This window comes from Vulpes lagopus, chromosome 7, assembly GCF_018345385.1.
Source record: "Vulpes lagopus strain Blue_001 chromosome 7, ASM1834538v1, whole genome shotgun sequence".
In the NCBI taxonomy this organism is placed as follows: Eukaryota; Metazoa; Chordata; class Mammalia; order Carnivora; family Canidae; genus Vulpes; species Vulpes lagopus.
In genome coordinates, this window is record NC_054830.1 from 68,704,575 (window position 1) to 68,731,928 (window position 27,354).

The 27,354-nt window shown below is 42.3% G+C and overlaps 2 protein-coding genes across 4 annotated transcripts in view; one reads left to right on the plus strand and one right to left on the minus strand.

Moving 5' to 3' along the window:
• Positions 1–1,193: 1,193 nt before the first annotated feature.
• ABITRAM (actin binding transcription modulator) lies at positions 1,194–6,779 on the minus strand. 2 transcript variants are annotated; one of them, XM_041761701.1, is made up of 6 exons: positions 6,551–6,779; positions 5,607–5,658; positions 4,917–5,046; positions 1,880–1,956; positions 1,731–1,800; positions 1,194–1,639 (listed from the first exon to the last, which is right to left on the minus strand). In XM_041761701.1, exons 1-6 carry the CDS (start codon positions 6,627–6,629, stop codon positions 1,502–1,504), a joined length of 546 nt encoding a protein of 181 aa, XP_041617635.1. In that variant the 5' UTR covers positions 6,630–6,779; the 3' UTR covers positions 1,194–1,501. The 2 variants fall into 2 exon arrangements, with proteins under 2 accessions (XP_041617635.1, XP_041617634.1); XM_041761700.1 differs by having other exon boundaries at positions 5,607–5,700.
• Positions 6,780–6,945: 166 nt separating this feature from the next.
• Positions 6,946–27,354, plus strand: part of ELP1 (elongator acetyltransferase complex subunit 1) — a 59,566-nt gene continuing 39,157 nt past the window's right edge. The window contains exons 1-15 of one of the 2 annotated variants that reach the window (XM_041761697.1): positions 6,946–7,131; positions 8,239–8,408; positions 9,035–9,197; positions 10,272–10,424; positions 10,663–10,744; positions 11,483–11,563; positions 13,775–13,860; positions 15,223–15,319; positions 15,854–15,944; positions 17,003–17,126; positions 18,094–18,187; positions 20,857–21,087; positions 22,317–22,487; positions 23,457–23,556; positions 25,204–25,386. In XM_041761697.1, the coding sequence (XP_041617631.1) occupies positions 9,048–9,197; positions 10,272–10,424; positions 10,663–10,744; positions 11,483–11,563; positions 13,775–13,860; positions 15,223–15,319; positions 15,854–15,944; positions 17,003–17,126; positions 18,094–18,187; positions 20,857–21,087; positions 22,317–22,487; positions 23,457–23,556; positions 25,204–25,386 (1,643 nt within the window). In that variant the 5' untranslated portion in view covers positions 6,946–7,131; positions 8,239–8,408; positions 9,035–9,047. The remainder of the gene's footprint in view (positions 7,132–8,238; positions 8,409–9,034; positions 9,198–10,271; positions 10,425–10,662; positions 10,745–11,482; positions 11,564–13,774; positions 13,861–15,222; positions 15,320–15,853; positions 15,945–17,002; positions 17,127–18,093; positions 18,188–20,856; positions 21,088–22,316; positions 22,488–23,456; positions 23,557–25,203; positions 25,387–27,354) is intronic. The other variant, XM_041761696.1, reaches the window with a different exon arrangement.

The window sequence follows — 27,354 nt, forward strand, 5'->3', positions numbered from 1 at the left end:
CCATCAGTGTAGATGTCTGTACACTTACTACCTATATTATGTCTGGTGGGTATATTTAAAGGACAGTCATGCTGCCACTCAAGTTACAAGAAGTTTTTCTTGTGAATCAAAAATAACTTCTAGATTTTATTTACAAAATACTTTTATATACCTGAAATGAGAATATTCTCTTATTTAAGTGCAATGGGGGGTGAGGAAGGGGTGACTTACGACTTCAACAGGCTAAGGGGATAGAGAACCAAAGGAGTTTACAAGTAAAGGGATTTCTTCTGTATTAAATTACATCTTGTTTTATTTACAGAGATATTTAAATGTACATGTGCTACAGCCTTTAAGAAAAAAATAACAATTTAAAAAGTCCTTTTAATTTTTTTTTTAAATTTTTTTTTATTTATGTATGATAGTCACAGAGAGAGAGACAGAGACACAGGCAGAGGGAGAAGCAGGCTCCATGCACCGGGAGCCCAATGTGGGATTTGATCCCGGGTCTCCAGGACCGTGCCCTGGGCCAAAGGCAGGCGCCAAACCGCTGCGCCACCCAGGGATCCCCTAAAAAGTCCTTTTATTTGAAATTCAGTGTAAGTAAGTAGACAATCTTAAAGCATATCAGTTCTGTTTTTAGTTTAGATGATGTAAAAGTTTTTGTTCTGTTCAAAGGCATCTATGTCTTTGGATTACAGCAACTTCTCAATGACTTCTTGGCTGGCTACACCACAGCTAGTGTGTGTGTGACTGAGCAACTATACTGTACGTACTGTGATAAGCAGCTTTACACTGCATTAGAATACTTCCCTTTGTAGTTTTCAAAGCCTTTTCCTATATCCCTTATTTAAGAAGCCAGTGTTACATTCGACTTTGTTTCAGAGAAGGCCATCCGAGCTTCGGACTGTATAAGGAGTGGAGGAGATATACTCTATGCTCTGCCCCTCCCCTACAATCTAAAGGGAGAAGAGCTAGGGCTGAAGAGGCTGTTCTAGCCTTTTCTGTAGTGTCATTCAGAAGCCAAATGGGCAAAAAAAGGCCTGATTTTTTTTCCCCCAACTTCAAACTGAAGGAAAACCAAGGCAAAAACAATAACCATGCCGTAACATTCAAACCGAAGCATATCAAAATGTAGTATTTACCAATGGGTTATAGGATGATGGTTAAATTATTTTTACTTTGCTATTTAACACTTATCTGTTTTATCCAAATTTTTCTCAAAGTGCTTTATTTTTAATCAGAAAAACATCCTCTCCTTGCCAGTTGTTAGAAAAGCACAAGAACAGAGTGAGTACATAGACAGGGCAGATCTGGGAGGCTGAGGAAAAAACAGGAACCAAGACTCGTTTTAAAAGATAAAGGGGGAAAACTAGGTTAAGTTTTAAGGTCAGGCTTCTCTGCGGATGGCTTGGGGTGAAGCACTTCACATGTGTAGGTGGTTCTTTAGTGCATGGATCGCTCAGGCCACAGGCCAGGGAGGGATAAGCACGCCACATAGTTCATTACCCCATTACAATCCTCATGATGGAGCCGTTGTGGCATTAATGCGCTTCACCACGACTTCTTCATACTGTTTCTGTGTCAGTAACCCTTCTGTTATGCTTTTACTTTCTTCAAATTTGGGCAATACAACCGCAATGTAGCCTTCGGTGGATGGCTAGAAAGGAATTGAATATTTAGTATTGTCTTATCTATAAAATGAGATTAAAAAGTATGTAGATGGGATTACTTTTTTCTCCCTTCTTTACCTTCTCTTGAAGAATAGATGGCTTATGGAGAATGTTTTCATTCACTTCCATCAACCGTCCTCTAACACAGCTATTTAAAACAAAAGTTGTTTTGAAGAAAAATACTACCTCCTTTGTTTCTCCTAAATTGTGGTTAAAAAGCGACTTACCTAGATATGGTGTATTCTTCTCCATCTGAACAGTAAATCTTACACAGAGGTGCAAGCTCTGTTAGAAACTGTGCCCCCTAATAATAAAAGGGAAGAAGTAATTAAATGATGGACATCTTCATTTTCCTTTGAAAGGCAGTCTTCAGTGTTATAATAGAATATATTCCTGGAGCTATTGTTTTAAATAAAAATGTAGTATTTACCAATACTACAGAAAAGCCATTTATTCAAACATTTATGTAAGTGCCTACTGTGGGACAGGTACCATCGTAGGCTCTAGGGGAAAGAGCAGACTAAGATAAATAATAGGTAGTTTAATTAAAGATTAAGAATATATTTTACCAACTTTAAAAAAATTTTTTTAATTTAATTTATCAACTTTATTTTTTAAAGATTATATATTTATTCATGAGAGAGAGAGAGAGAGAGAGAGAGAGAGAGGCAGAGACACAGGCAGAGGGAGAAGCAGGCTCCATGCAGGGAGCCTGATGTGAGACTCGATCCCGGGTCTCCAGGATCACGCCCTGAGCCAAAGGCAGATGCTCAACCGCTGAGCTACCTAGGCATCCCTATTTTATCAACTTTATTTATTTATTTATTTATTTTTTTATTTATGATAGTCACAGAGAGAGAGAGAGAGAGAGAGAGGCAGAGACACAGGCAGAGGGAGAAGCAGGCTCCATGCACTGGGAGCCCGATGTGGGATTCGATCCCGGGTCTCCAGGATCGCGCCCTGGGCCAAAGGCAGGCGCCAAACCGCTGCGCCACCCAGGGATCCCCTATTTTATCAACTTTAAATGAGAAAGCTACATGTGGCCAGATACAACAATTTCAAAAGTGTAAGAAAATCCATCAATAACCAATAATATAAAATTCAACACAACAGAGTATGATAACAACATTTATACAAAGTTACTTTCATTAAGATTCCTTACTTATTTATACAAACTTACTAAAGCAACTTCTTTATTAGGGTCAATCACTAACAGTTTTTGAAGCAGTGATATTTATCTAAATAAAAAGAATGCACTTTGAGGAAAATTGAGAAAATACAGAAAAGTTTTAAATAGCAAATAAAACTAGTTTACCCAATATTCTGTAACTGAGAAGCAAATGCTACAGCATGACTGTTTTAGGTACTCCACTATACTGATGTATCCCGTGAGGTTCTAGCAAACATCTACAAGGCAGCTCATGGGAAGTGATGCACAAATCTCTCATGTTGCTCACTTTTTTCCCAGAAATTTTTCCTACACTCAACATGGGTATTTGAGGTTAAGAGGCTATTCCTATAACTTCTTTACCACTCAAAACGTTATTTTCTCTCTCTCTCTTTTTTTTTTTTTCTCTCTCTCTCTTTTATAAAGATTTTATTTATTTGAGAGAGAGAGAGAACTTGTAAGCGAGGTGGAGGTGAGGAGAGTAGCAGATGGGCATGGAGAGGGACAATCAGACTCTGAGCTGAGCGCAGAGTCCTACATGGGCCCTGATCCCCAAGATCCTGAGCTTATGACCTGAGCTGAAACCAGAGTCAGATACTCAACCGACTGAGCCATCCAGGCACCCCTTACTCAAAACATTATTAGACAGTATAAAGATGCTACCACATTGGCTTCAATCCTCTGCATATGGGTACTTCATTTCAAAATACCTGTCAATGTGACTCCTCATTTGTGGGAGGGGCTGGGGATTTGTCCCAAAAGGTGTGTCTATCATTGGGTCTGTGTTAAAAGAGCAGAAGTGTTTTGACCCTTTTTTAAAATCACTTCCCTTGGGAGAATAAGTGAATGGCAGTGCTGAGAATCAAAATTTATCTGTAGTGGGTTCCACATGCAGGTCCTCTGTTTTTCAACAGTAATAACAGTGTTATGATTTTGGACAAAGATTTATCACAGGAATTTCACAAGTACCCTTATGCTTGTAGTTGATGAACTTTACTTTTTTTTTTCTTTCTTATTTTTTTAAGAGAGGGAGGGAGGGAGGAGTGGAGGGGCAGAAGGAGATGATCTCAAGCATGCTTCATGCTCAGCACTAGCCCAATGCAGGGTTTAATCCCAGGACCCTGAGATCATGACCTAAGCCGAAATCAAGAGTTGGTTGTTCAACCAACTAAGCCACTCAGATGCCCCTATAGCCTTTATCTTCTTTTTTTTTTTTTTTTTAAGATTTTATTTATTTATTCATGAGAGAGAGAGAGAGAGAGAGAGAGAGAGAGAGAGGGAGGCAGAGACACAGGCAGAGGGAGAAGCAGGCTCCATGCCGGGAGCTTGACATGGGACTTGATCTCCAGTCCCCAGGATCATGCCCTGGGCCAAAGGCGGTGCTAAACTGCTGAGCCACCTGGGCTGCCTTAGACTTTATCTTTTAAGAAAGGTTCATGCTTTTCTAAGTCCACGTGTTCCCTGAGCAGGGAGAAATTAATAGTTATAAGGTACATTATAATTTCAAAACCACAAACGGGGGATTTCAAAACTACAAATGGGAGTATAAACGAGGGTCTTCTATGGGACGCCTGGGTGGCTCAGTGGTTGAGCATCTGCCTTTGGCTCAGGTTGTGATCCTGGGGTCCTGGGATCGAGTCCCACATTGGGCTCCCTGCAGGGAGCCTGCTTCTCCCTGTGCCTGTGTCTCTTCCTTGCTCTGTCTCTCTCATGAATAAATAAATTTTTTTTAAAAAACCTGAAAATATGACAAATCCTATACTTCCTGAAATACTTCATTTTTTGATCTAAGAATTTCTTTAGGGTTAAAGTATTCTTAAAATCAGCATATCAGGGGTGCCTGGGTGGTGCAGTCAATTAAGTGTACGACTCTTGGTTTTGGCTCAGGTTGTAATGTCAGGCTCTGCACTCAACATGGGAGTCTGCTTGAGATTCTCTCTTCCTCTCCCTCTGCCCCTCTGGCTTGTGCACGCACATGCTCTCTCTCTCTCTCTGTCTAAAATAAATAGATCTTAAAGAGAAATCAGCACATCTAATTTTCTAGATCTATCATGACTGAGACATTGAAGACTTAAGTAGAGAATTACAGGACGTACCCGCTTAAATTTCCCAGAGACCTTGTTCTGGAGTCGGCTACAGTTAGTACTGATTTGATAGGAGATGCTTTTGATTGTTTTCCCACTTTGAAGAACTGGATGAGATTCTGCTAATGTGATGACACATATTCTACAAGGAGCAAAAATTTGATGCTGTTACCAGTTGGTATAATTCTTCCTCACACCACACAGTACACCACCTACGGGCCCAAGAACATACCCACCGACAGCTGTTTAGTCGGACTATCATTCCCCCCATTTTCCTCTGCATACTGCTGGACCTTAACTGTAGAAGGGAATGCACTAATAAGAGAGGAGAAAAAAGAGACTGAATTGCCTTCCCAGAAAAAGGCAACGCACGAGAAGTCCTCAGGTGGACCTGAGGTGGAAGAGAGAGGGGTAAGGCATGGCTGTGCACACAGGACACCCCCTGTGCCTCTGCCCTTGTCCCTGCTGTGAGCCCCCGCGGTTCGCTGTGATTGGGCAGAGGCTGGTCACTGCGGGGGTGGCTGGCTGAGGGGGCTCCCCCACCCGCAGGTCTGGAATATGCACTGAAAGGCTCCTCCACAGCCAAACTATAACAAACGCCACTTCAACACAGTGGAGGAGAATCACTTAATGAATATGTGTTTAATCCAGGACCATACCAGACACGTTATTTTTATAATTTAAGGTTCCCAATTTGCTTACCGGTTGGAGTGCTGTAGTATACAGTGGTCCTCACAGGGTTTGCCTTTGACATCTGGAAGAATGATGAACGAGCCTGTTGGCTGGTGCCACTGTGCTGGTAGAGACAATTATGAGGATGCCCACGCACTGATCACTGGCTCGCTTCATTACTTAAAGAGACGTGCACAGAGGCTTTCTCTAAAGTGCTGCAAGGGATCTGCCCAGGTGGGAACCTTCGCTCAATATTAAATGACTGACTCTTTGCTCCATCTCGCTTCATCTTCACATTAAACTGAACACACTCGTTACTCCTATCAGAACAAGCGGCCGTCGTGTAAGGCAGCGGCGCCGGTCTCGTCGGTCAGTTTTATAGTGACCGGCTCTTCCGGTTTGCCCAGCACTGTCGTCAGGTTAGCTCTCAAAGTCTCAGATTCTGGGAAATCCCTGAGTTCTGGGTAAGCCGGGACGTTTAGTCAACCCTAAATTTGGCTAAAAACACTGTGCCACAATATTTTTTAAATAATAAGTACGCCGGGGTTAGAGTCGGCCTCGAGGACGCTCCCCACTGACATTTACCGGGCGCACGAGCAGGACGACACGGGGCTCGTGTGTGGCCCCGGACCTTCCGGGGAAATGCTGGGTTCCGCCGTCGAACCGCCTCCCCTGAGCCAACTCCCCTCCCTCCCTGCCGCTACCCTCCTTCCCACCCGATGGCTTAAGTCGTCCCGCGGCCGCGGCTGCCGTGGGGCCGAGCCGGTCCTCGCGGGCACGGAATGCGCCCGTGCCCTGGCCGGCCTGCGCCGCGGGCCGCCACCGCCCCGCACCTGCCTCCCGCGCCGCGAGCGGATGGAGGGCCCGGGTCCCTCGGCCGCGCGGAGGAAGCGCCGGGGAAAGCGCGCGTGGCTCGCGATCTGTCAGCCCGGTCCGCGCAGCGTCACAACAGCGCGGCCGAACCCCCCACTTACCGGCTTTGTACCAGCGAGTGAAGTAACGATCCACGAGCGACGGCACGGCGGGTTCCGCGGCCGCGGGCTCGGTGGCCATGGCGACCGCGGGCGCCACCACCCCCGCCCCGTGCGCCCCGAGCGCCCCGAGCGCTTCCTCCGAGCGGGCGCGGGAGGACGGCGCACTTCCGGCGCGCGGCCCGCGGCGTGCGCACGCGCCCTGCTGTCCCGGCCCCGCAGACCCCGCCGCCGGGCCGGGTTAGCCCTGTGCGCTGGAGTCCGACGTCAAAGCCGGGATCCGACAGCAGAAGCGGGCGGAGGGCGGAGGGCGGAGGGGCAGGGCCGGAGGGGCCGCGCCGCTCCCCACCTCTGGCGTGCCGGGGCTCGGGAGCGGGCCGGCCACGCCCCCTGCGCCTCGTGACGTCACTCCCTGGGCGCCGGGCTGAGTCCCCCCTGCGGCGCCCGCTGTTCGGCGTCTCCCGGGTGCGCGGCCCGAAAGCCGGAGGGGCGGGCGGGAGAGCGGCCCTGGGCTCCGGGAGGCCGTCCGCGCGGCGTCGGTGAGGCCAAGGTGGACGCGCCGCTGTTGGCGGAGCGCGTCGCAGGTGAGCGTTCGAACGGCTCGCTCGCGGGGGGCGGGGGGCGGGGGGGACGACGGGTTGCTCCCGGGCCGCACGCGTACGGCCCCTGGATTCCTCGCGGTGCTGGACGGCGCCGCCGAGCCCCTGACGCGCGGCGGCCGAGGGTGGATTGCAGGGGCCGCGGCGCTGCTTCTCGCGCCTGCGACTCCCCGTGGAGACGCCTCCGGTGCTGCCCCGTCCCTCCGGGCGGTGCCCTCCGTGTGGGCGCTGGCGGCCCTCCACGTCTTCAAAGCCCGACGCTTACCCGAGCGCCCGCCCAGCGGATGTTCCCTGCGAGCCACAAACCGGGTGGTGGAATCGATCGGACACGGTGCGAAGGATTGAAGCTGAATATTGACAGCGACGGAACCAACCAGTAAATGAATAGTTTAGTGAGAAACGTGAGCAAAAAAAAAAAGAAAAAAACGGAGGGGGGAGGAGACCATTTTTCAGCTTGGGGGACAGAGAGAGAGAGTAGAAATGCCATGTCCTCAAATAGAAGCTCATTTGAGTGGGAGAACAGTGTTTCGTTCTCCAGTGTGTGTGTGACGTGCTTGTGAGGGCTCCTTGTGAAAAACCTCAGAAGGGGGCACGTGTGGTTTTACTGTTCACTCTGGAGAGGGTCAGGGCTGGACGTGGGGATCTCATCAGCCTGTTAATGAGCCGCGTGGTACTTGCCTGCTGTGGGCATGATCGTCAGCCAAGAGGCGGCAGGACGGAGGAACCAGGGTGGAGGAGTTGCCAGAAGTGTCAGAGAGGATACAGACTTGATAGGAAGAGACCTTTAGCACAATTAAGAGCTGCGAAGAGGCTAATTGAGGGTGAAAGAGTTGGGGATTGCAGTTGTAAAAGAAAAGGTACTGGTAAGTTGAGGTCCTGGGGGACTGTGGAGAATACTGCTTCCCTAACTTTGAAAAGGAGTAGGGGAAAAAAATAAAAGAAAAGAAAAAAAAAAAGGAGTAGGACACTTCTGAGAAGACAAGGGAATAACGATGGTCCTGAAACATTACAGTGTGTGTGTGTTGTATGTATCTATGGAGTTTTATATGGATTTATAAATCTTTCAGGTTATAAAGGTTTTTTTTTTTTAAGATTATTTAAGAGAGAGCATGAGCCAGCATGGGGAGCAGCAGAGGCAGAGGGAGAAGCAGGCTCCCCGCTGAGCAGGGAGCTCCTGGGGCCCCATTCCAGGCCCTCGGGATCCTGACCTGAGCCAAAGGGAGATGCTTAACTGACTGAGCCACCCAGGCGCCCCCGTAAAGATATTCTTATATGCAAAAAATAGAAGTGTATGCAAAAGATAGAAGTGTTTTCCTATTTATTTTGATCGTTCCAACTCTCCTGAGGAATGACTAATGTTAAGTCTTTTTTTTTTTTTTAAGATTTATTTATTTATTCAGAGAGAGAGAGAGAGAGGCAGAGACACAGGCAGAGGGAGAAGCAGGCTCCATGCAGGGAGCCTGACGTGGGACTCGATCCCAGGTCTCCAGGATCACACCCCGGGCTGTAGGCGGCGCTAAACCGCTGGGCCACCAGGGCTGCCCTGTTAAGTCTTTTTGAAAAAACAATTCTAAAAAAAAAAAAAAAAAAAAAAAAAAAAAAAAGAAAAAACAATTCTGAAGTTGAGGATCTTGCCTCTCCCAAAGAGTAAGAATGTAGAGTAGATTTCAGAATCTCAGTTTGTAAACCATAAACACTCTGAGTTGGTGAGGTTGCTGCCACACGTCTCTATGTGGGTTCAGATGAGATCTTTTTTTCTTGATTATTCTAATGACCACACCTCGGCCCCTGAATCATTTTGCTTATATGAGTGACGTTTATCCCTGGTAAGCTATTCCTTTCTCTGAGAGTAATTCTTCATCAAGGGGTATTTGTACTTTTCTTTCAGGAAGTGCCTCATCATGAGAAATCTAAAGTTACTTCAGACCCTGGAGTTCAGGGATATTCAGGCTCCAGGGAGACCTCAGTGCATCTCTCTCCGAACTGAACAGAGCACCGTGCTTATTGGCTCAGACCATGGACTGATAGAAATAGACCCTGTCACAAGAGAAGTAAGCTAATGATGGAGAATGCCAGCACTTGCAAGACCCTCGACTTATCTTTTTCTCAACCTGCTTCCCCCAGATAGTCTTTAGTTTGAATCTTAGTGAATTCATATCCTCCTAAATGAACATTCGCTTGGCTTTATATTGGTGTCATATGAGACATTACTAAAGTTGTAACCTACCCTTAACTCTGCTTCTATTTGAATTGTAAGTTGGCAAAATTCTGACTTTACATTTTGTGTGGGTGCCCTTTTTACCCTTTCCATCATGTAAATACTACTTATAATTGTGGATCTCAACTGAGAATGCAAATGAAAATTGCCTGTAGAACTTCTTAAAATTGTGTTTCAGCCTCCGTCCTGTGCCAGCTAAATGAGAATCCTCAGTGCTGGATCCTGAGCGTATATGTATATACTTACATATACACATATGTATATATGCATATGTATGTACGTGTGTGTATTTTATGTATGCACATACTTTAAAAAATCTTTGAGTTGATTCTGAGCTCTTCCCTTAATTATATTTGCTACTAATGTATTTTAGGTGATTACATTCTTTGTTCTTTCTCCCCATGCTGTAGAAATCTTAGGAAACTTTAGTTAAAAACCATAGTTTTCTTCATGTTTTATTGAACATTTTTTAAAGAGACCATGCTTCTTTTGTGTAGTGCTTGCTTGGCAGAAAGGTCCCATTAACTTTTTTTTTTTTTTTTTTTTTTTTTTTTTAATTTATGATAGTCACAGAGAGAGAGAGAGAGGCAGAGACACAGGCGGAGGGAGAAGCAGGCTCCATGCACCGGGAGCCTGATGTGGGATTCGATCCCGTGTCTCCAGGATCGCGCCCTGGGCCAAAGGCAGGCGCCAAACCGCTGCGCCACCCAGGGATCCCAACTTTTTTTTTTTTTTTTTAAAGACAGTAGTGTTGTGATATTTCTCAAATGGAAGTTTGGATTTTAATCTAGAAAGACACTTGAATGCTTTTATATTAGAAAAGGAGCATTAAAAAGTAACTTATTTTTGGAAATGTTATGAATTGTTCTTGAGGCCTAATTTGTTTATGTATTTGTTTTGGTGAAAGGTGAAAAATGAAATTTCTTTAGTGTCTGAAGGCTTTCTTCCAGAGGATGGAAGTGGCTGCATTGTTGGTATTCAGGACTTGCTGGATCAGGAGTCTGTGTGTATGGCCACAGCCTCTGGAGACGTCATACTCTGCAATCTCAGCACATGCCAGGTAAGTGGAGGAGTCCAGTGAGGAGGAAACCTCAAGCATCCTTAAATAAGTCATGTGTTTTACATAGAAGCTTAAAAAATTAGGAGCTAATGCTTAAATATCATATTTAAGCATTTTGCAAATTAGAGTCTTTGCGTTATGTATACTTTTTTTACAAAATGTTGTTGTCATGGTTTTAGCTGTATTTCACCTACACTTCGGCTGTATTTTAAAAACTTACTTTTGTCTACTGATGCAGCTGGAATGTGTTGGGAGTGTAGCCAGTGGTATCTCTGTCATGAGTTGGAGTCCTGACCAAGAGCTGGTGCTTCTTGCCACAGGTAAGTTTGTCACTATTTCTCCCTGTGACTTTTATAAAACATGACTCCTAATATTTTAAAGGCTTAAATTTTGGGGTGCTTATTCAAAAAATTTCTTTGAACAGTGATACCAGCATTATAATCTAGAGGGAGTGTGCTCTTTTTGACTTAAATTTCATCTCTTAATATATTATTTTAAGAAGTTATTTCACATTACTGTTTCAATTTTTGGAAACGAAGTCACAAACTTGGAAATCTGTGTGGTCCACAGTTGTAGATAAAAGTGTTAGCAATATTTGACCCACACTAAGAGGAACAGCTGCTATAAACAGATTCTGAAGACTGCTTTTATAGCTCTTTTAGGAGCTCTCATGAGCTTTTAAAAATTACTTTTTTTCCTTTAAGTCTCTTTATTCCAGATGAGTTTATATAAGCTGGTACCCCTAATGAGGTAGGTGTGTGTTTGAAGAGATAGCTTGGTGAAGTCTTGAAGTTAGTGGAGGAGGGCTAAGTAGACTTCAGTGTTAGCTTTACACACGCAAATAGCTGATAGTAAGCATCAGGTAACTTAGCTGGTTGAAGCTTTTTTAAAATTTTTTCTTTCAAATGAGAGTCAAAATATTTAGAATGAATTATGTCTTCCCTCTTCTGACTCTAAACTCCTCCACTCCAGCTCTGTAGCGTCCAGTGTTGTAGATGCTTAGGAAATGGCAAATTTGTGCACAAAAACAAAATCATTCTTGTTTGTGCCCATCCAAGGTCAACAGACCCTAATTATGATGACAAAAGACTTTGAACCAATCATGGAACAGCAGATCCACCAGGATGATTTTGGCGAAAGTGAGTATAGCTCTGTTTGAAACATTTTGTGATCTGAAATTCCTCCCAGGTTTGATCATTTTCTTGCACACTAGTAGCCACGTCATAAACCCAGAGAACTATGAAACAGGAAGCCTCGTGCATTCAGTGTCTGATAACCCCGTTCCTGTAGCCCATTCCAGACAAGGCATACCTCTGGTGCCTCTCCAGGTCTGAGAGTTCACTTTGCCAATAACTGGGAGAACAGAAACCTACGGAATGTCACCTACATAATTGTTGCCCAAACCTTGTGACAGGCATAGGCTGGGGCTTCAGTGAAAGGAACTGTGCTAGCTAAAGTAAAGAGAGTATTTCTGGGGTACAGTTTTGGGGCAAAAACAAGAGAGGTAGGATAGAAGGCTGATTTTTTTTGTTCCTACTAATTAGACCTGCATCTACATTTTCATGGGAACCAGAAATCAGATTGCTTTCCTGCTAAGATCTAGCTGAGGTGATTTGGGCCTTGAAGCTGTGGGAGTATTGAAAGGGGAGAAGAGGGGAGATGTTTATTGTGTGTAAGAGGCTCTGACCAACAGGAGGGCACCAGATGGAAGGCCCAGTTGAGAGAGATGGTGGGGAGAAGGGATTTTAACTTTTGCTGATAACTGACCTCATGCCTTGTTCTCTTAAATCATTTAGAATGAGGACATTATTTAGAAAGTTGTTACTCATTTGCTCAAAAATAATTTATTCAGAAATGATTTTTGAGTAGGTACTATGAACACAGCAGTGTGTTTGGTGCTATGAATAACCAGCTTTTCCTTTGAGGAGTCCCATGATAACACGTTGTGCAAGGTATCAGGGTAGCATGAGGGGAATAAGGGAGCAGTGGAGAGGAAAGATTTCCTAGAAGAGGCTGGGGTGGGCTGAGTGTTTTATCCGGGCTGAATTGGTGTTGGGTAGGTGAGAGTTGAGGGCGGAGGGCTGGGGGGGGGGGGGTGGTCTAAGCAGTAGAATTAGTCTAGTCCGAGGCACAGATGCTTCATAGATATGTCCTGGCTTGTCTAGGCAGTTGTGAGTACTTCTGTATTGCTGCTGGCAGGACATGAGTGCGGATTGAAATAAGCAGGATATGGCAGCCTGGATGGCTCTGCAGTTTAGTGCCACCTTCCGCCCAGGGTGTAATCCTGAAGACCGGGGATCGAGTCCCATGTCAGGCTCCCTGCACGGAGCCTGCTTCTCCCTATGCCTATGTCATTGCCCCCCCCCCCCCCCCCGTTTCTCTTTCTGTCTCATGAATAAATAAAATCTTAAAAAAAAATAAGCAGAATATATTTTGGTTGAGTTTGATGGGAATCTGGACATATAATCAGCCATTAAAGGTTTTGATGATGCAAAATTGATTGGTTGATTGGTGGAGAAGGAAGAGACTGGAGGCAGGGTGATCGGATAGGAGTGCTCTGGGAATCCAGATAAGAAAGGTGGGTGTGGGGTTAAAAGAAGGGAGGAATTTAGAAGAAATTTGATTCTCAGGAGGGGAATACATTTTTGAAATTATCTCAGAAATGTTTTTGGAATATGTATCCATAGTTTCCTTGCTGTCCTAGCCAGTTTGAGAAATAGCAGTTAAGAAAATGAAATAAACGGGCATGGATATGTAAGGTGAGGAGGAAAGAGTTAATGGGACTCTGGACAGAAGCTCAGGTAACCAGAATAAAGATGCCAGTAACTGAGAGAGAGGGTGGGGGGAAGTGCCAGCTTATTAGTGGTAGGTGACAAGTTCTGTTTGTTTTAAGGACCGTATGAAGTCACTATGTAGAGTATGCAGACATAAGGAGCTGAAGCTCAGGATAGGCCAGAGCTGTGGATTGGGAGTCAGTGACGCGTAGGGAATCTTACAATCTTGGGAGGAGGTGAACTTGCTCAGGAGGAGACGTGTCTTGTAAATTCTTCACATTTCATTCTTCTTCCTTGTAAAGTGGGAATTGCTGTCATCGAGGGAATTTAGAATATATAAGATGGCAGTAAAGTGCTTTCCAAAAGAAAGGCATTTCAAGTTCTTCAAAAATCATCGATGCGTATACTCTGGAATACTGATTTTCCAAATATTGAGTGCTGGTCAATTTATTGAGAGGTCTCAGAGGACCCAGGTAATTGACCAATGACTAACTTAATGAAGAATAGCAATGAAACTGTTTTATTTCATTTTGTTTAGCTTTTTGGTTGTCTTGCATGTTCTTAATCATTTCCTAGGCAAGTTTATCACTGTTGGATGGGGCAGGAAGGAGACGCAGTTCCACGGATCAGAAGGCCGGCAAGCAGCATTTCAGGTGCAGATGGTAAGATTGGTCTGATGGATATAGGACCTTGACTGGAACAAGTAGAAGTTTTGCCTGCTACCAGGAATTCCAGGTGTCCTGTTAGAGGCTAATGATGAATAGAGCTCTTCTTTAATAAAACAGAAACTGTTTCATTCCTTAGGGAATGAGTCATTCTAGAAAGACTCTTTTTCCTTGCCAAGTTGCTTTGTAATTTCAGTAGAGAGAATAATTTTAACCAGTATTTGGTTTAAACAGTATGTCCTCACAGATAGAAATGAAGCATTTCGTGTATCCCTTCCTGTTTCTCTTTCCTTCCTCCCCAGAAAGAGCTGTTGTGCTCGATTCACTGTTGATCATTTATGTGCATGTTTTCATACATGCACACATTAGATACTGTTCATGATTTTTCTCTTTGGATGAAACTCTTAGTTTTCCTTTTTTATGAATCCTTTTTGATGGTAGAACTATAGGAGTTACTGATAATGGATTAAATGTGGGGTGACAAAGAAGAATTGAGAATGATCCCAAGATTTGGGCAGAACAAATGGAAGCATATAATTTATGTTATGTGTAGACATCTCCATGAGCTTGTCATTTACATTTTCCATCCATAATGATTTCTGGCCACCTTCCAAGTAACTCATATGTCATCTCCTAACCCTTCACTAGAGCAGGCTTGTGTTCTCTGCCATAGGGCAGTGTCATTGAGCATAGGTCTTGATAGGCTTCCTGTGTATTCTCTCCCGTGCAGAGTATGGTGCTGAGGGCATTCTGTTGCACCCTGTCACTGGAGTGTGATGGTGGGTGCTTGGGTGGCCCTGTGTCCCCCATCTTGCAGATCGGCCTTTCTTCAAGGCCTTCAGGATCGAGATGCAGGCGGCACTGGAGACCTTTCTTCTTCCCATACTGCAGAACACAGAACTTTTCTGTTTCCATCACTGCTATTGACTTTACCACCTCTGGCTTTCCCTGCCGACTTCTTCTCTTCTTAATTCATCTGTACGCTTGGGAAGCTTACACAGTAACCAAATAACTAGGACTCTACCCTCTTACATTGAGATAAACATTTATTTTCTTATTCTAACAACCCGGTAGATTCTTCAGCTCTTTATATTTAATATCCAGATCTACAGCTCTTTTTCTCTGTTGCCGTGCCTGGAGGCCCCCTTTTTTTAATGCCTGAAGACAGATTTTGTTTTGTTCTCTTGATGATTTCTGAGCCTAAGAGGCCTTCTAGAAGGGTTCCTGAGGATTCTGTGAAGTTGGTTTTCTAGATAGCTTATGTCTCATGTAAAAGGTTTAATTTTAATACCCTGGGGCTTGTTTGATCCTGGACTATTTAAGTTCCCCAGTAAGATTTGTGTTTCTTCCTCTCTTTAGTATGAGTCGGCTTTGCCCTGGGATGACCATAGGCCGCAGGTGACCTGGCGTGGTGATGGCCAGTTTTTTGCTGTGAGTGTTGTTTGCCCAGAGACAGGTATGGAAATACATTGTAATTAAAGGGAAAAAAGTATTTTATGAAGTTCAAGTTATTTTCTTCCTTTTATTTTTTAAAATTATACATACAAGGTGCTACTTTAGATGTTAAATGAATTTAGAGCTAAGAACTGAAAGAGATTTTTGAGGTCATTTGGTAAGGCCTCTTACCTGTTGGGTACAAATTTTTTTTTTTCCCCCAAAGATTTAATTAATTTATTTTTGAGGGAGGGAAGGTGGGAGGGTGAGAGAGAGAGAGAAAGTTAAATCATGAGCTGGGTTGGGGCAGAGGGAGAATTAGACTCCTCGCTAAGCAGGGAGCCTGATGCAGGACTCAATCCCAGGACCCTGGGATCATGATCTGAGCTGAAGGCAGACACTTAAACTAGCCACCCAGGCACCCCTGTTGGGTACAAATTCTTAAGACTAATTTACTCGGCTTTGTAAAACTGGCAGTTTTTATTAATGAGATGTTTGAATAGTTCGGACTTAACAGCATTTTAAGTTTTTCTATTTAACTCTGCCTGCTATACAGGAGCTCGGAAGGTCAGAGTATGGAACCGAGAGTTTGCCTTACAGTCAACCAGTGAGCCTGTGGCAGGCCTGGGACCAGCTCTGGCATGGAAGTGAGTGGGAAAAGAAACCTTGTAACTTCTTCCTCAGAGAAGATAGTAGTAGTGGAGTAAGCGTGGTGGTGCATGTTAAATAGAGGTGTTCATGTAACACAAAAGGATATTAACTTCTCATTTGGCTATAAACCTGTATCTTTCTCTTTCTAGTTTTTCTGAAGTCAGAATTCATTTCGAGTAGTAGATTCAGAACTTCTTCACAGATGTTGTCATTCCAAGGCCCGCGTTTTACAGCTTACAGGGCGGGCCTATATGAAGTCATTGTGTAGAACAGAAAATGGTGCTTAGAAGGAAAGTCACTCTACAAAGCTCATGGGGGCAGTGGAACTTTGGTGAACACTAGAAAAAGGGCTTTCTTCTTTGCCCAAGCCACAACCTCTTAGGCCAGAAGGTTCTACTTACTGAGGAACATGCAGGCTGGATTCCAGCTCAAGTTATGTCTTGTCCAGTGTCTGCAACTACTCTGAGTAAAGACAGAAGAAATGTTTTCTGTCTCAGTAGCATCTGTTATATAACAGACTCCTCTGTCTCTGGGTTATAGACATCATGTTTCCCACCAGTACCTGACAATTGAATGACAGAGCAAAGAGAGAAAGGTATTTAAAGTAAAACTGTAGAGACAGATGTGAACAAGATGAGGCAATTGGGATGTTTTAAGTAAGTTGAGAAATCTTAATACCTATCTGAGCATAAAATAGTTGCCAAAGTCATATATTTGAAGGAAAAATACATTGTGGTTTTATAGGATATTGTATTTGGAATAGTTTTAAAAATTTATTGTTGGGTTTTGTTTTGTTTTTTAAGTCACACTAGTGCAGTCTAAATTTGTAAGTCTTTGTAAGCAAATGGAACCTTTGTGCAAATTAAGAATAAATGCACTCTCTCTGGGCAGGTGTAGTCCCACACTAGGCTAAAGTGCTTACCAAGAGACGTGGGATTTAAGCCTTCCTTGGATGGAGATTTTTTGTTGGAAAAATTGTTTCTCTGACTTAAATCTCATTCTTAGCCAGCTCGCTCTACTTTCAGAGGTTCTAACATGCAGCGTTTGCTTTAAGGCCCTCAGGTAGTTTGATTGCATCTACACAAGAGAAACCCAATCAGCAGGATATTGTGTTTTTTGAGAAAAATGGCCTTCTTCATGGACATTTTACACTTCCTTTCCTTAAAGATGAGGTTAAGGTAAGTGCCTGAGTTATTTCACCATCAAATTTAGGGAACTTCTCACAGCTATAGAGGCTTATATCAGATATGGGCATGTAAGGAGAAGCTCCAGAGTAGAGTAATAAAAATAGTGGCTTCTTATAACTGAATTTTTTTTGAAAGAGTTTTTTTTTTTTTTTTTTTTTTTAAGGATATTTTGCAAAGAAGAAATGACATTCTTTCTTACTCTAGGTAAAATACAGATAGAAATAGAAATCCTCATTTGTATTGTTCATTTGGACAAAAGCATAATGTTTCCATTGGTAGATACTTTTCATTAATAGCACTTAAACCTTGAGCCACTTGTATACCATTAGGATTTTTATGAGCAGAAACACCAAATGGTGGTAAGCTTTAATAATTAAACGTAAACATAAGTTAAAATTATGTTATATGTAAATTACAAATTGAAGCTAAAAGTTGAGGAAGAGTTTAATTTGCTCCCATGACCTTCTTATTCACTTTGAACAGATGCCAGCATTTTATAGTTTTCATCCAGTCACCACTTTCTAGTCTAAATACACTTTATGGTTCCCTAGGGTTTTGATTCTAGAAATTGATTTTTAATACTCATTTCTAACAGGTAAGAAAACATTTTTCTTCTCTAACCACAAATCTATCATCCTACCTTACAAGATTTGTAATAGTTCCGTAGTATCATGTAAAACCTAGTCCTTTTCAAATTTCCTTGATTGTCTAAAAATGTCAACTTGCATTTGGTTAAGTCTTGTAGATTTTTAAGCATAACGCGTTTTTTGACATCCCTGCATATAATGACATATTAACTAGATTTGTTAATGATTCAATGGGTTCCTAATCTATAGTTGAGGATCAGCTCAAGTAATGGGATTACTTGGTTGGTGAGGGCAGGGAATTCAGCTCTTGTGTAATATTTTGAAGTATATACATAGTTAAAAGCCAGTGACATGCCTTTTTTCCCTATTAGGTAAATGGCCTGTTCTGGAATGCAGATTCCACTGTGCTTGCAGTTTGGCTGGAAGACCTTCAGAGGGGAGAAAACTGCACTCTAAAAACCTATGGTAAGACAGCACCTAGCATCTTAGCCCCATGCCACATAAGATGTCGTTGAAAGTAGTAGGCTATGGAGTTGCCTTTCTCCCTTCTGCTTTGTCCTGATGGAATCAGAGATAACTGAGGGGGATAAATGGAGATGAGGGAATGGTTTGGTTTTGATTACTTAGGGATTTTTAGTCATGTATCATTTAGGGTTCTCTAGACAAATAGGTTGACAGGTTGGAAATTCAGTTAAGAGGTGAGTCTCAAATTTATAAGGACAGGCCTGAACTCTGGAAACTTATGCAGGTTTTGTCTTACAGTCTTGAGGAGGAATTCCTTCTCTGGGAAACCTCAGTTTTTACTCAAGGCCATAAACACCTTACATGAGACTCACTCACATTATGGAGGATAATCTTTTGTATTTAAAGTCAATTGATTGTGAAGGGTAATCACATCTACAAAATACCTTCCAGTAATATCTAGGCTCTGTAGGAATAGTGTTACTTCAGGAAGTTAAAGTGCTAGCCATAGGAAAACTATAGCAGTGAATGAGAAACGGCATTAGATACAAGGAAGAATAATCTCTGTGACTTTTTATTGTAGATCAGATTGTAAATATGTATTTTTCAGTATATGTGTAATATGAGAAAATATTAGAAAGCAAAGATGAAGAAACAGAATTTTTCCATAATTCTATTGCTCAGTAATGAGCACTATTAAAATTTTCTTGTGGGATCCCTGGGTGGCGCAGCGGTTTAGCGCCTGCCTTTGGCCCAGGGCGTGATCCTGGAGACCCGGGATCGAATCCCATGTCAGGCTCCTGGTGCATGGAGCCTGCTTCTCTCTCTGCCTGTGTCTCTGCCTCTCTCTCTCTCTGTGTGACTATCATAAAGAAATAAAAATTAAAAAAAAATATATTCATTTAAAAAAAAAATTTTCTTGTCTTCCAGATTCTATGTGTATGGCTATGATCTCATTTTTGTTAAGTATACAAGTATGATACAGGTAGTTTTATAACAGACATCTTTCGATTTCAGATACCCATGGGTATCATCTTAAATTGCTGTGTAATATTCATTTGTACCACAGTTTATTAAATCTCATTCTGTTAGGCACTTAAAGTTTTGCGATTTTTCGTATCAACAAAAATGCAGTGAACATTTTTGTTGATAAATCTTTTCACTTGCTTGATTGTTTTTTTTTTTAATTTTTTAATTTATTTATGATAGGCACACAGTGAGAGAGAGAGAGAGAGAGAGGCAGAGACACAGGCAGAGGGAGAAGCAGGCTCCATGCACCAGGAGCCCGACGTGGGATTCGATCCTGGGTCTCCAGGATCGCGCCCTGGGCCAAAGGCAGGCGCTAAACCGCCGTGCCACCCAGGGATCCCTGCTTGATTGTTTTTTAAGTGGCTTTCAAACTTTTTAATCAGTAGAATTTTTTCTTTAGCTGAAATGTTATTTACAAGCTCATTTAATTCATTCATGGCACAGTCCTTCTCAATGCTGGCTGTACCTTTAGAAAAAAAAAAATGCCATCCAGGCCTCATCTCAGAGTTGAATTTGTTGTGTTATAATGGGGTGTTAGAATGTGTACATCAGTGCTTAATTTAAAAATTAAAAAGCTTCCAGTTGATTATTAATATGCAGCCAGAGTTGTGAACCACTGATTACCCAGAGTGTCAAGGGCTGGCACTGTGTTATGCTCGGAATAAAAATATTGCGCAGGAACAGCCCCATTGTCTGTCCTCACAAAGCATGAGTATGTAGTCTAACTTAGCAACTTACAGCTTGGTAAAAGTGTTCTAACAAAGGTTGGTTTCGACATCATTAGGTCTTTCGCCTTCCAGCTTTATTGAGATTGAATTGACACACATTGTGCAAGCTTAAGATGTGTGCTATGATAATCTGACACGCATATGTATTGTGAAATATTTACCACAGCAAAGTTGGTTAACCATCCAATTTTGGATGGTGAATTCCCATTTTGGTTATTACGGCAGGAACATTTAAGACCTGCCCTCATAGCAACTTTTGAGCATACCATACAAATTGTTAACTATAATCACCATGCTCTGTGTTAGATTTTCGGAACTTGAACTCGAAGTGTGTGCTCTGTCATCAGCATCTCCCCCATTTCCTCTGTACCCCAGGATTAGATCTTATTCTTTTAACAGATGTTGGAAGGAACAATTGGTGATGAAGGATTAGTATTGATCTTCTTCCTTGGAGAGCTGAATTATGCTTAATACCAGATCGCCGAGGACATAACTGCATGTAAAGCTCCTAGAAGAAAATAATAAGCATCTTAAGCCTAATACGATATAGTGATGCTAATCTAATGTTCTCAAATTGAGTGTTGTCATACTTTTAATCTAATTGCCAAATTTTCTTTCTAAATCTTTACATGAAAAAACAACTCACTAAAGCACTGTCTTCCTATTAATTTTCTGTACACATGACCCTAAAGTTTAAAAGTAGAGACAGCATAAATGTGTGCTTCTGGCCTTAGATTATCCCCATGGAAAACTACTTCTTGACTATTATTATCATTACTATTACTATTTGAATGAAGAGGCTAAGCAGGAAGGGTCATTTGAAAAAGGAACACTTGCCCATATCCCTGTCCAGCAGGTAATAGGCAGTCTGGTCCTCTGGCCTCTGACGTTCTTCCCCTCATTTCTCCCTTGCAGTGCAGCTCTGGACTGTGGGGAACTATCACTGGTATCTCAAGCAAAGTCTGCCTTTCAGCACCTGCGGGAAGAGCAAGCTTGTGTGTCTGATGTGGGACCTGGTGACCCCGTACCGGCTGCATGTTCTCTGCCAGGGCTGGCATTACCTCTGCTATGACTGGCACTGGACGACTGACCGGAGCTCAGGAGATAATTTGAGTGATATGGCAAACGTGGCTGTCATTGATGGAAGTAAGGAGCTAGAAAGCATGTCAGTGAGCCTGTTCCTGCAGATGTGATGGTTTAACTAAAACTGGGAAATTTTGGCTTGTGTGGTGCTTTGGTTGTTTGGTTTATTTTTACTTATTTCTTGTTTCATTTTGATTGGATGGGGATGCCCTTAGTGGGGGCATGTACTCTGCTGAGAATCATATCCTGTCCTCCTCCTCCTCCTCCCTCCCCCTGCCCACCCCAATTACATCCATATTCTTCATGAATTTACCTCTCTGGCCTTTGAAGACATTGAAAATTTTGACCCCCAAGTATAGATGAAAACTGTGATTTTGTGGCATTGGTGTGTGAGCCTTACCTCCTAGCTCTGACATAGATTTATATTGACCCTTGCCCCCACCTCACTTGGGTTGCTTTGTTTTTTAATATAATACTTGTTAATTGGGATCCCTGGGTGGCGCAGCGGTTTGGCACCTGCCTTTGGCCCAGGGCGCGATCCTGGAGACCCAGGATTGAATCCCACGTTGGGCTCCTGGTGCATGGAGCCTGCTTCTCCCTCTGCCTGTGTCTCTGCCTCTCTCTCTCTCTCTCTCTCTCTCTCTCTCTCTCTGTGACTATCATAAAATAAATAAATAATTTAAAAAAATACTTGTTAATTGTATAATCTATCCAATATGTTCAAGTCACAGATATCTGTCTAGTGTGAGGATTGATTGGTGTTCTTTGTATGATGGAGAGAGGGAATTGGGGCAAGAAGTAGTCACCTGAATAGATGGTTTACCTACTGCTGATAACATAAAGAAAACTTGTTTCTAAGATTGCAATGTGTGATGCTGTGTGAATTTTGTTCTCTGTAGTAGTCCTAATATAATTTTATAATTATATGTTCTGTACAGGGGACTTAATCAGATAGGTCTTATTACTAAAAACGTGCATCAGGGAGTGGTTTAAAGATTTTGAAGGGAATCATTGCCTTAGTTCACTCTGGCTTGGTTGAACGCCTTGGTTTCAAGCTAGACCCAAAGGCCTTCTTGCCCTCATTGGACTGCTCTGGACCTGGAGGTGACAGTAGCCAGACAGAGACAGAGCCCTGACACTTAAGCTTCGCTTATTTACAATAAAAACACCAAACATTTTTAGGAATTGCTGTATATTTTCTATCACCGTTATTAGTGCTACCGTGCTGTCAGATGTTGCACTTCACAAATGAAACATGCATGTATCTGATCTCTTCTCTCTCTCATACCCAGACAAGGTATTGGTGACAGTCTTCCGACAGAGTGTGGTTCCACCTCCCATGTGCACCTACAGATTGCTGCTCCCGCACCCTGTGAATCAAGTCATGTTCTCTGCACATCCCAAAAAGAGTAACGACCTTGCAATCCTAGATGCCAGTAACCAGATTTCTGTTTATAAATGTGGTATGTTCAAAACCATTAACCAAGAAGTTCTGAACCATGTCCCTCCTGCACAAAAGAGAGTTATAGTGTGGTGTTACCTTAGCTCCATAATAATTAATCTCATTATTATGATAATATCTAATGAATTTGTGGGGGTTTTGGAGTGGGAGGGAGTCTGATCCCACTCTGGCCTATAAGAGCAATTCCCTTTGCTTGTTGAACTTGAAGAGTCAGTGATTGAAGAATAACATTCACCCTGGAAGTAGCAAGGTATCTTATTGCATCTTTAACATGTTTTAAGGTTCCATTGCCTTTGCACAGATTTCCATTTGATCCCACAGCCTTCTTAGGAGTGGCATCAGAGCTGGTGTTTTTCTGTTCTTTTTTTTTTTTAAGATTTTATTTGTTTATTCTTGAGAGATGCAGAGAGAGGCAGAACATAGTCAGAGGGAAAAGCAGGCTCCCTATGGAGAGCCTAATGCAGGACTCAATCCCAGGACCCTGGAATGAAGACCCAAGCCAAAGGCAGATGCTAAACCACTGAGGCACCAGGTGCCCCATGTTTTTCTGTTCTATAGATGAGGGAAGAGAATGCCAAAGTGTTTGCAGTTTGCTTGAACGAGAATGGATGAGGATCTCACTTAGGTGTTCTAGCTTCTCCACCTGTCCTTCCACCATCCCATTTCTGTCAGTTTTTAGTTGCTTTCCTGATGTGTAGGAGAAGCCGACATTTGTTTTTATCTGTGAGTTCTATGATCATGGTGTAATTATACTGGCACATGATACTGGTAGCATTGTTTACAAATCGTCCTGAATTCTCAGCCTGAAAAGTAAACAGAATTAAGAGGTTGAGATGTGGTTATTTCTAGATTGCTTTATTTCTAAAGTGGGGTCTATTTCTAGACCCCATTAAATGCAGGATTAGTACCCTTAGTATTAGGGAAAATGTGTGTGGGTTACTATGATAGTAACTGCATTTTTATTTTCTAGATGATAGTCCAAGTGTGGACCTTACAGTGAAGCTGGGAGCTGTGGGTGGAAATGGATTTAAAGTTTCTCTTAGAACACCTCATTTGGAAAAGCGATACAAGTAGGTTGTTCTTAATTACCTTGTACCTCTGGGAACAGCAGTTAGTCCTAAATTCAGCCACCTGTTACTGTTCCATGCCTGTTGCTGAATGAAACAAGTAGATACTATGCCTGGCCCCTGGTTTTTCAGCCTGGTGGGGAAGTCTGTTATCTTGTATCTGCATGCCATATGCTAATGGTGGCAGTGGAGCCAAGCTGGTAGCTGGCTTAGAAGCCATTTCCTCCAGCAGCATCTTGGTTCTCCAGGGAAGGTCATGTAGAAAGGTAGAGGTAAGGGTGGTAGGGCCAAGCTGCATTTGCTTGTGTATATGAGGGGCTCTCTTGTTCACCTACTGGCTGACTGAATGCAGTCTCTGTCTTTGTTGCATCCCACACTCCGGAACTTTGGGTTGCTGTGTTTTGAGTCTCTCAGGTTGGAAATCAGAATGCGTTTTCCCATTGAAACAATGTTATAAATGATTGGGTATAAATGAGTACCTCAGGTATAAGTATTGTGAAATGACCCTGAAATATAATTAGTAATTATAATATGACTTCTATGAGAATCCGGGATTTGATTGCATTCTATTTGATAAGCGCATGTTCTTTATTGCTGAACTCTGCCCCATGAGAGCATATATTTATAAATTAATAGGGACAGTAAACTGACTAAAATGAGTAACTGAATTTCATAAGCAATGTTTCTTAAATATATGCAGTATATTTAATAGATCTATATAAGCTTTCAACCTGCTTATGATTTGGTGGTGGTCTATATAATGCTTAGTCGTTTTCAAAGAACATTTATGTGGATTATTTCATTTCACAGAATTGAACCCACTAGAGGACAGACTTAAGGCAAACTAGGAAGTGTGAGACAATTTAGAACATAATTTCATTTTTTTAAAAATTGAGAGGACAGCTCCAAGTCATTTAGGAGATTTCATGAAGGGCATGAATACTTATCTTCATCTTTGAAGAAGAGATTAGGTTAGGATCAGCAGAGACGGATGGGGAGGGTTGGCCATGGTGAGAGAAGTGTGTCGGTAGGGCCCGTGGGAGTAATACCCCCACGGTGGGAAGAACACAGTGGAGGGACCAGAGTCCTGGAAGAGCTGATTGAGTAGGAAGATCAGGGTAGTGACCCAGCTTCTTCAGTGCATGCTGAGGATTTGCCACTTAAGCTAGAAGGTGGGAGAAGTAGCCCTTACGAGTTCCTGCCAGAGGTGGCAAAAATGTGCTATCCTCTGATGTGTTAATACTACAGGAGGCAGGTGTTAGAGGCCAAAGAAACCATCTCTGAAGCTAATTAGTTGTTTTGGTATGAGATGCTAAAAAATGCCCCACTCTTCTGAGACCCACATATCTGCTGGAGCCTGGTTTGAATGCTGGCAAGTGGTGACGGGGAAGCCTCCGGAGTTTGTTACTATAGGGCCTGGGGCAAGTGATTTCTTGCATAGTCAGTTTCCTGAAGTGTTCTCTTCAAATCTAAAGACCTCAGAATATAAGAAGCCTAAATAAATAGAAAAATATTCTGGCATTACCTCAGGTTTTGTCCCTCCAAATAATTAGGAATTGATCGTATACAAAGGTTCATTCTTCACTTAGGAAAATCTCGGTCATACTAAGTTTGATTCATGTATTGGACGTTGTTCCATATTTAAAACAGACTTCAGTTTGAGAATGGTGAAGATCAAGAAATAAACCCGTTGAAGTTCAGCCTTATCACCTGGATTCAGGAAGACGTTTTCCTGGCTGTAAGCTACAGTCCGTCCAGCCCTCAGTCTGCCATTCACCATCTGACTGTGGCCCCTTCTGAGGCGGATGACGAGCACGGGCAGCTCCATATTAGGTATGGCCACACTTCCTTGAATTTCATGTGCTCGTAGGCAGATGGTGTTACACTTTTGTCTTTTCTGGGTCTAGGATGATTTTGACTTCTAGTGAGCAAGATTGAGGGCAGGAGCTTCCTTGTTAAGCATACTTAGCAAGAGAGTTAAGTGTAGTTTTGAGTCACGTCAAGATACAAACCCAAAAATTCATCAAGAAGTGGGTGGAACATAGGACAAATACCAGTAGATGGGGCAAAACATTTTGAAGATGTGTTAAAATTTTTCATTCAGCATATACGTACATTCTAGCAGGGTAATTGTTTGCCAAAGAGAATTAACCGCTACAGTTACCCTTGTTAATAGGTCTATATACATGCACTTCACTTGGATGTGGTGACTTCGAAATGCTGCTTCTGGCTTCTTCTACATATTCAGTTTGGCACTTGACTACATGTAGTACTAGAAAGTCTTCTCTGTTTTCTCTTTGCTAAAATTTCACTGCTCCCTGGCCCTGAGTTTTGCTTTGATTCTAGACTGCATCTTTGTCACAGTACAGGTTTCAGGTAATGAATGCTGTTTTCTGTGACGCAAGCCCCATTGTGCAGTAGATGGCTTTGTGAAGGACAGCTCCGAGAAAGCCTCAGGCTTCCAGTGTCAAAACTTGGCACATTACATCTAAGCTGATGTTTAATCCTCAGGCTAATTTGTAATTGAGGGTTTCCTAGTCAGATTATAATTCTGAAAACCCTTGTTGCAAAATTAGGAACTTTTTTTTATTGTATACACAAAACATACTCCATTGTAGTCACTAACTACTAATCTTTGACTCGCATCCAGACGGATACAGGAAGTGTTCTAGCTATATGCAATACTCAGTTAACCGTAACCGGAGCTTTTAAAAAGCAGAATGGATGGGAGATGGGTGAAACAGGTGATAGGGATTAAGGGGGACACTTGTGATGAGCCCTGGATGACGTCTGGAAGTGTTGAATCACTATATTGTACACTTGAAACTAATACTACACTGTTACCTACATTAGAATTAAAATAAAAATAATAAAAAGTAATAGCAATTTACATCCGGAAATACCTAAATTGTACAAATTTTTGCTTCTGCAAATTTGAAATTCTTTTTCATCAGATTGTAGAAAGAAAACCTAGATCCATCTCATTTGCTGTAAAGGAAATGAGAAGCCATTTAAAATATATTTCTGTTGCTTTGATTTTTGTCCCCCCCCCCCAAAAGGGCTATTTTGTTTATATACAATATTAATATTTTTAAGGAATATAAAGTCCCTTAATTAGCTTACGGGTTTTTATACCATATATATATATATGATATTTTATATCTTACATTAATATACCTTACATTCTGTAAAAGAAACTCTTCTAAATGCTGTGGTAACTTATTTCTCACACTACCTCTTTGAAGTATGTATTATTAGCACCCTTGTTTTATAGCCGAGACCACGAAGGTACAGAGCAGTTAAGTAACTTGCCAGTCATCATATAGGTAGAGCCTGGATCCAGTCCCAGTCAGTTGTGGTCTGGAGTGTCTTAACCTATTCACAGATAATTTATCCTCACAAAATTTGGGCCATTCTTTATATTGGCCAAAAGCTCTCTGAATAACTATTAGCATTGGCAGCATTTGCTTTTTTTTTACTTTTCCAAATCTATTAAGACATATCTACTCTCTGTTCATTGACACAGGAAAAAAAAATATAATGACAGTAACCGATTCCCCTCTTCTCATTAATGAAGACCCACAGATTTCCATGAGTGAATATGATAGCAATAAGAGATACTGAGTATGCTCATTTTCTTACAGATTCATTGCTTTATTTACTACAGTGTGTATTTTAAGGAGACAGAAATGATACCATGCATGTCTAATGAAGACATTAAGTTGTTATAAATTGTATTAAGTTGCTGCCAGAATGGGAGTGATGACCTCACAGCGTAGACACCTAGCTTATTGGCATTGT

What these genes read in the sequence shown, in the direction of transcription:
- ABITRAM (XM_041761700.1), bottom strand. Translation starts at nt 6,629, where the DNA reads ATGGCCACCGAGCCCGCGGCCGCGGAACCCGCCGTGCCGTCGCTCGTG. An exon ending in ATACTACAGCACTCCAACCG is followed by an intron (nt 5,047 to 5,606) that starts GTAAGCAAATTG and finishes TGCTCCTTGTAG; the next exon opens with AATATGTGTCATCACATTAG. An exon ending in TCTCTGGGAAATTTAAGCGG is followed by an intron (nt 1,957 to 4,916) that starts GTACGTCCTGTA and finishes TTTTATTATTAG; the next exon opens with GGGGCACAGTTTCTAACAGA.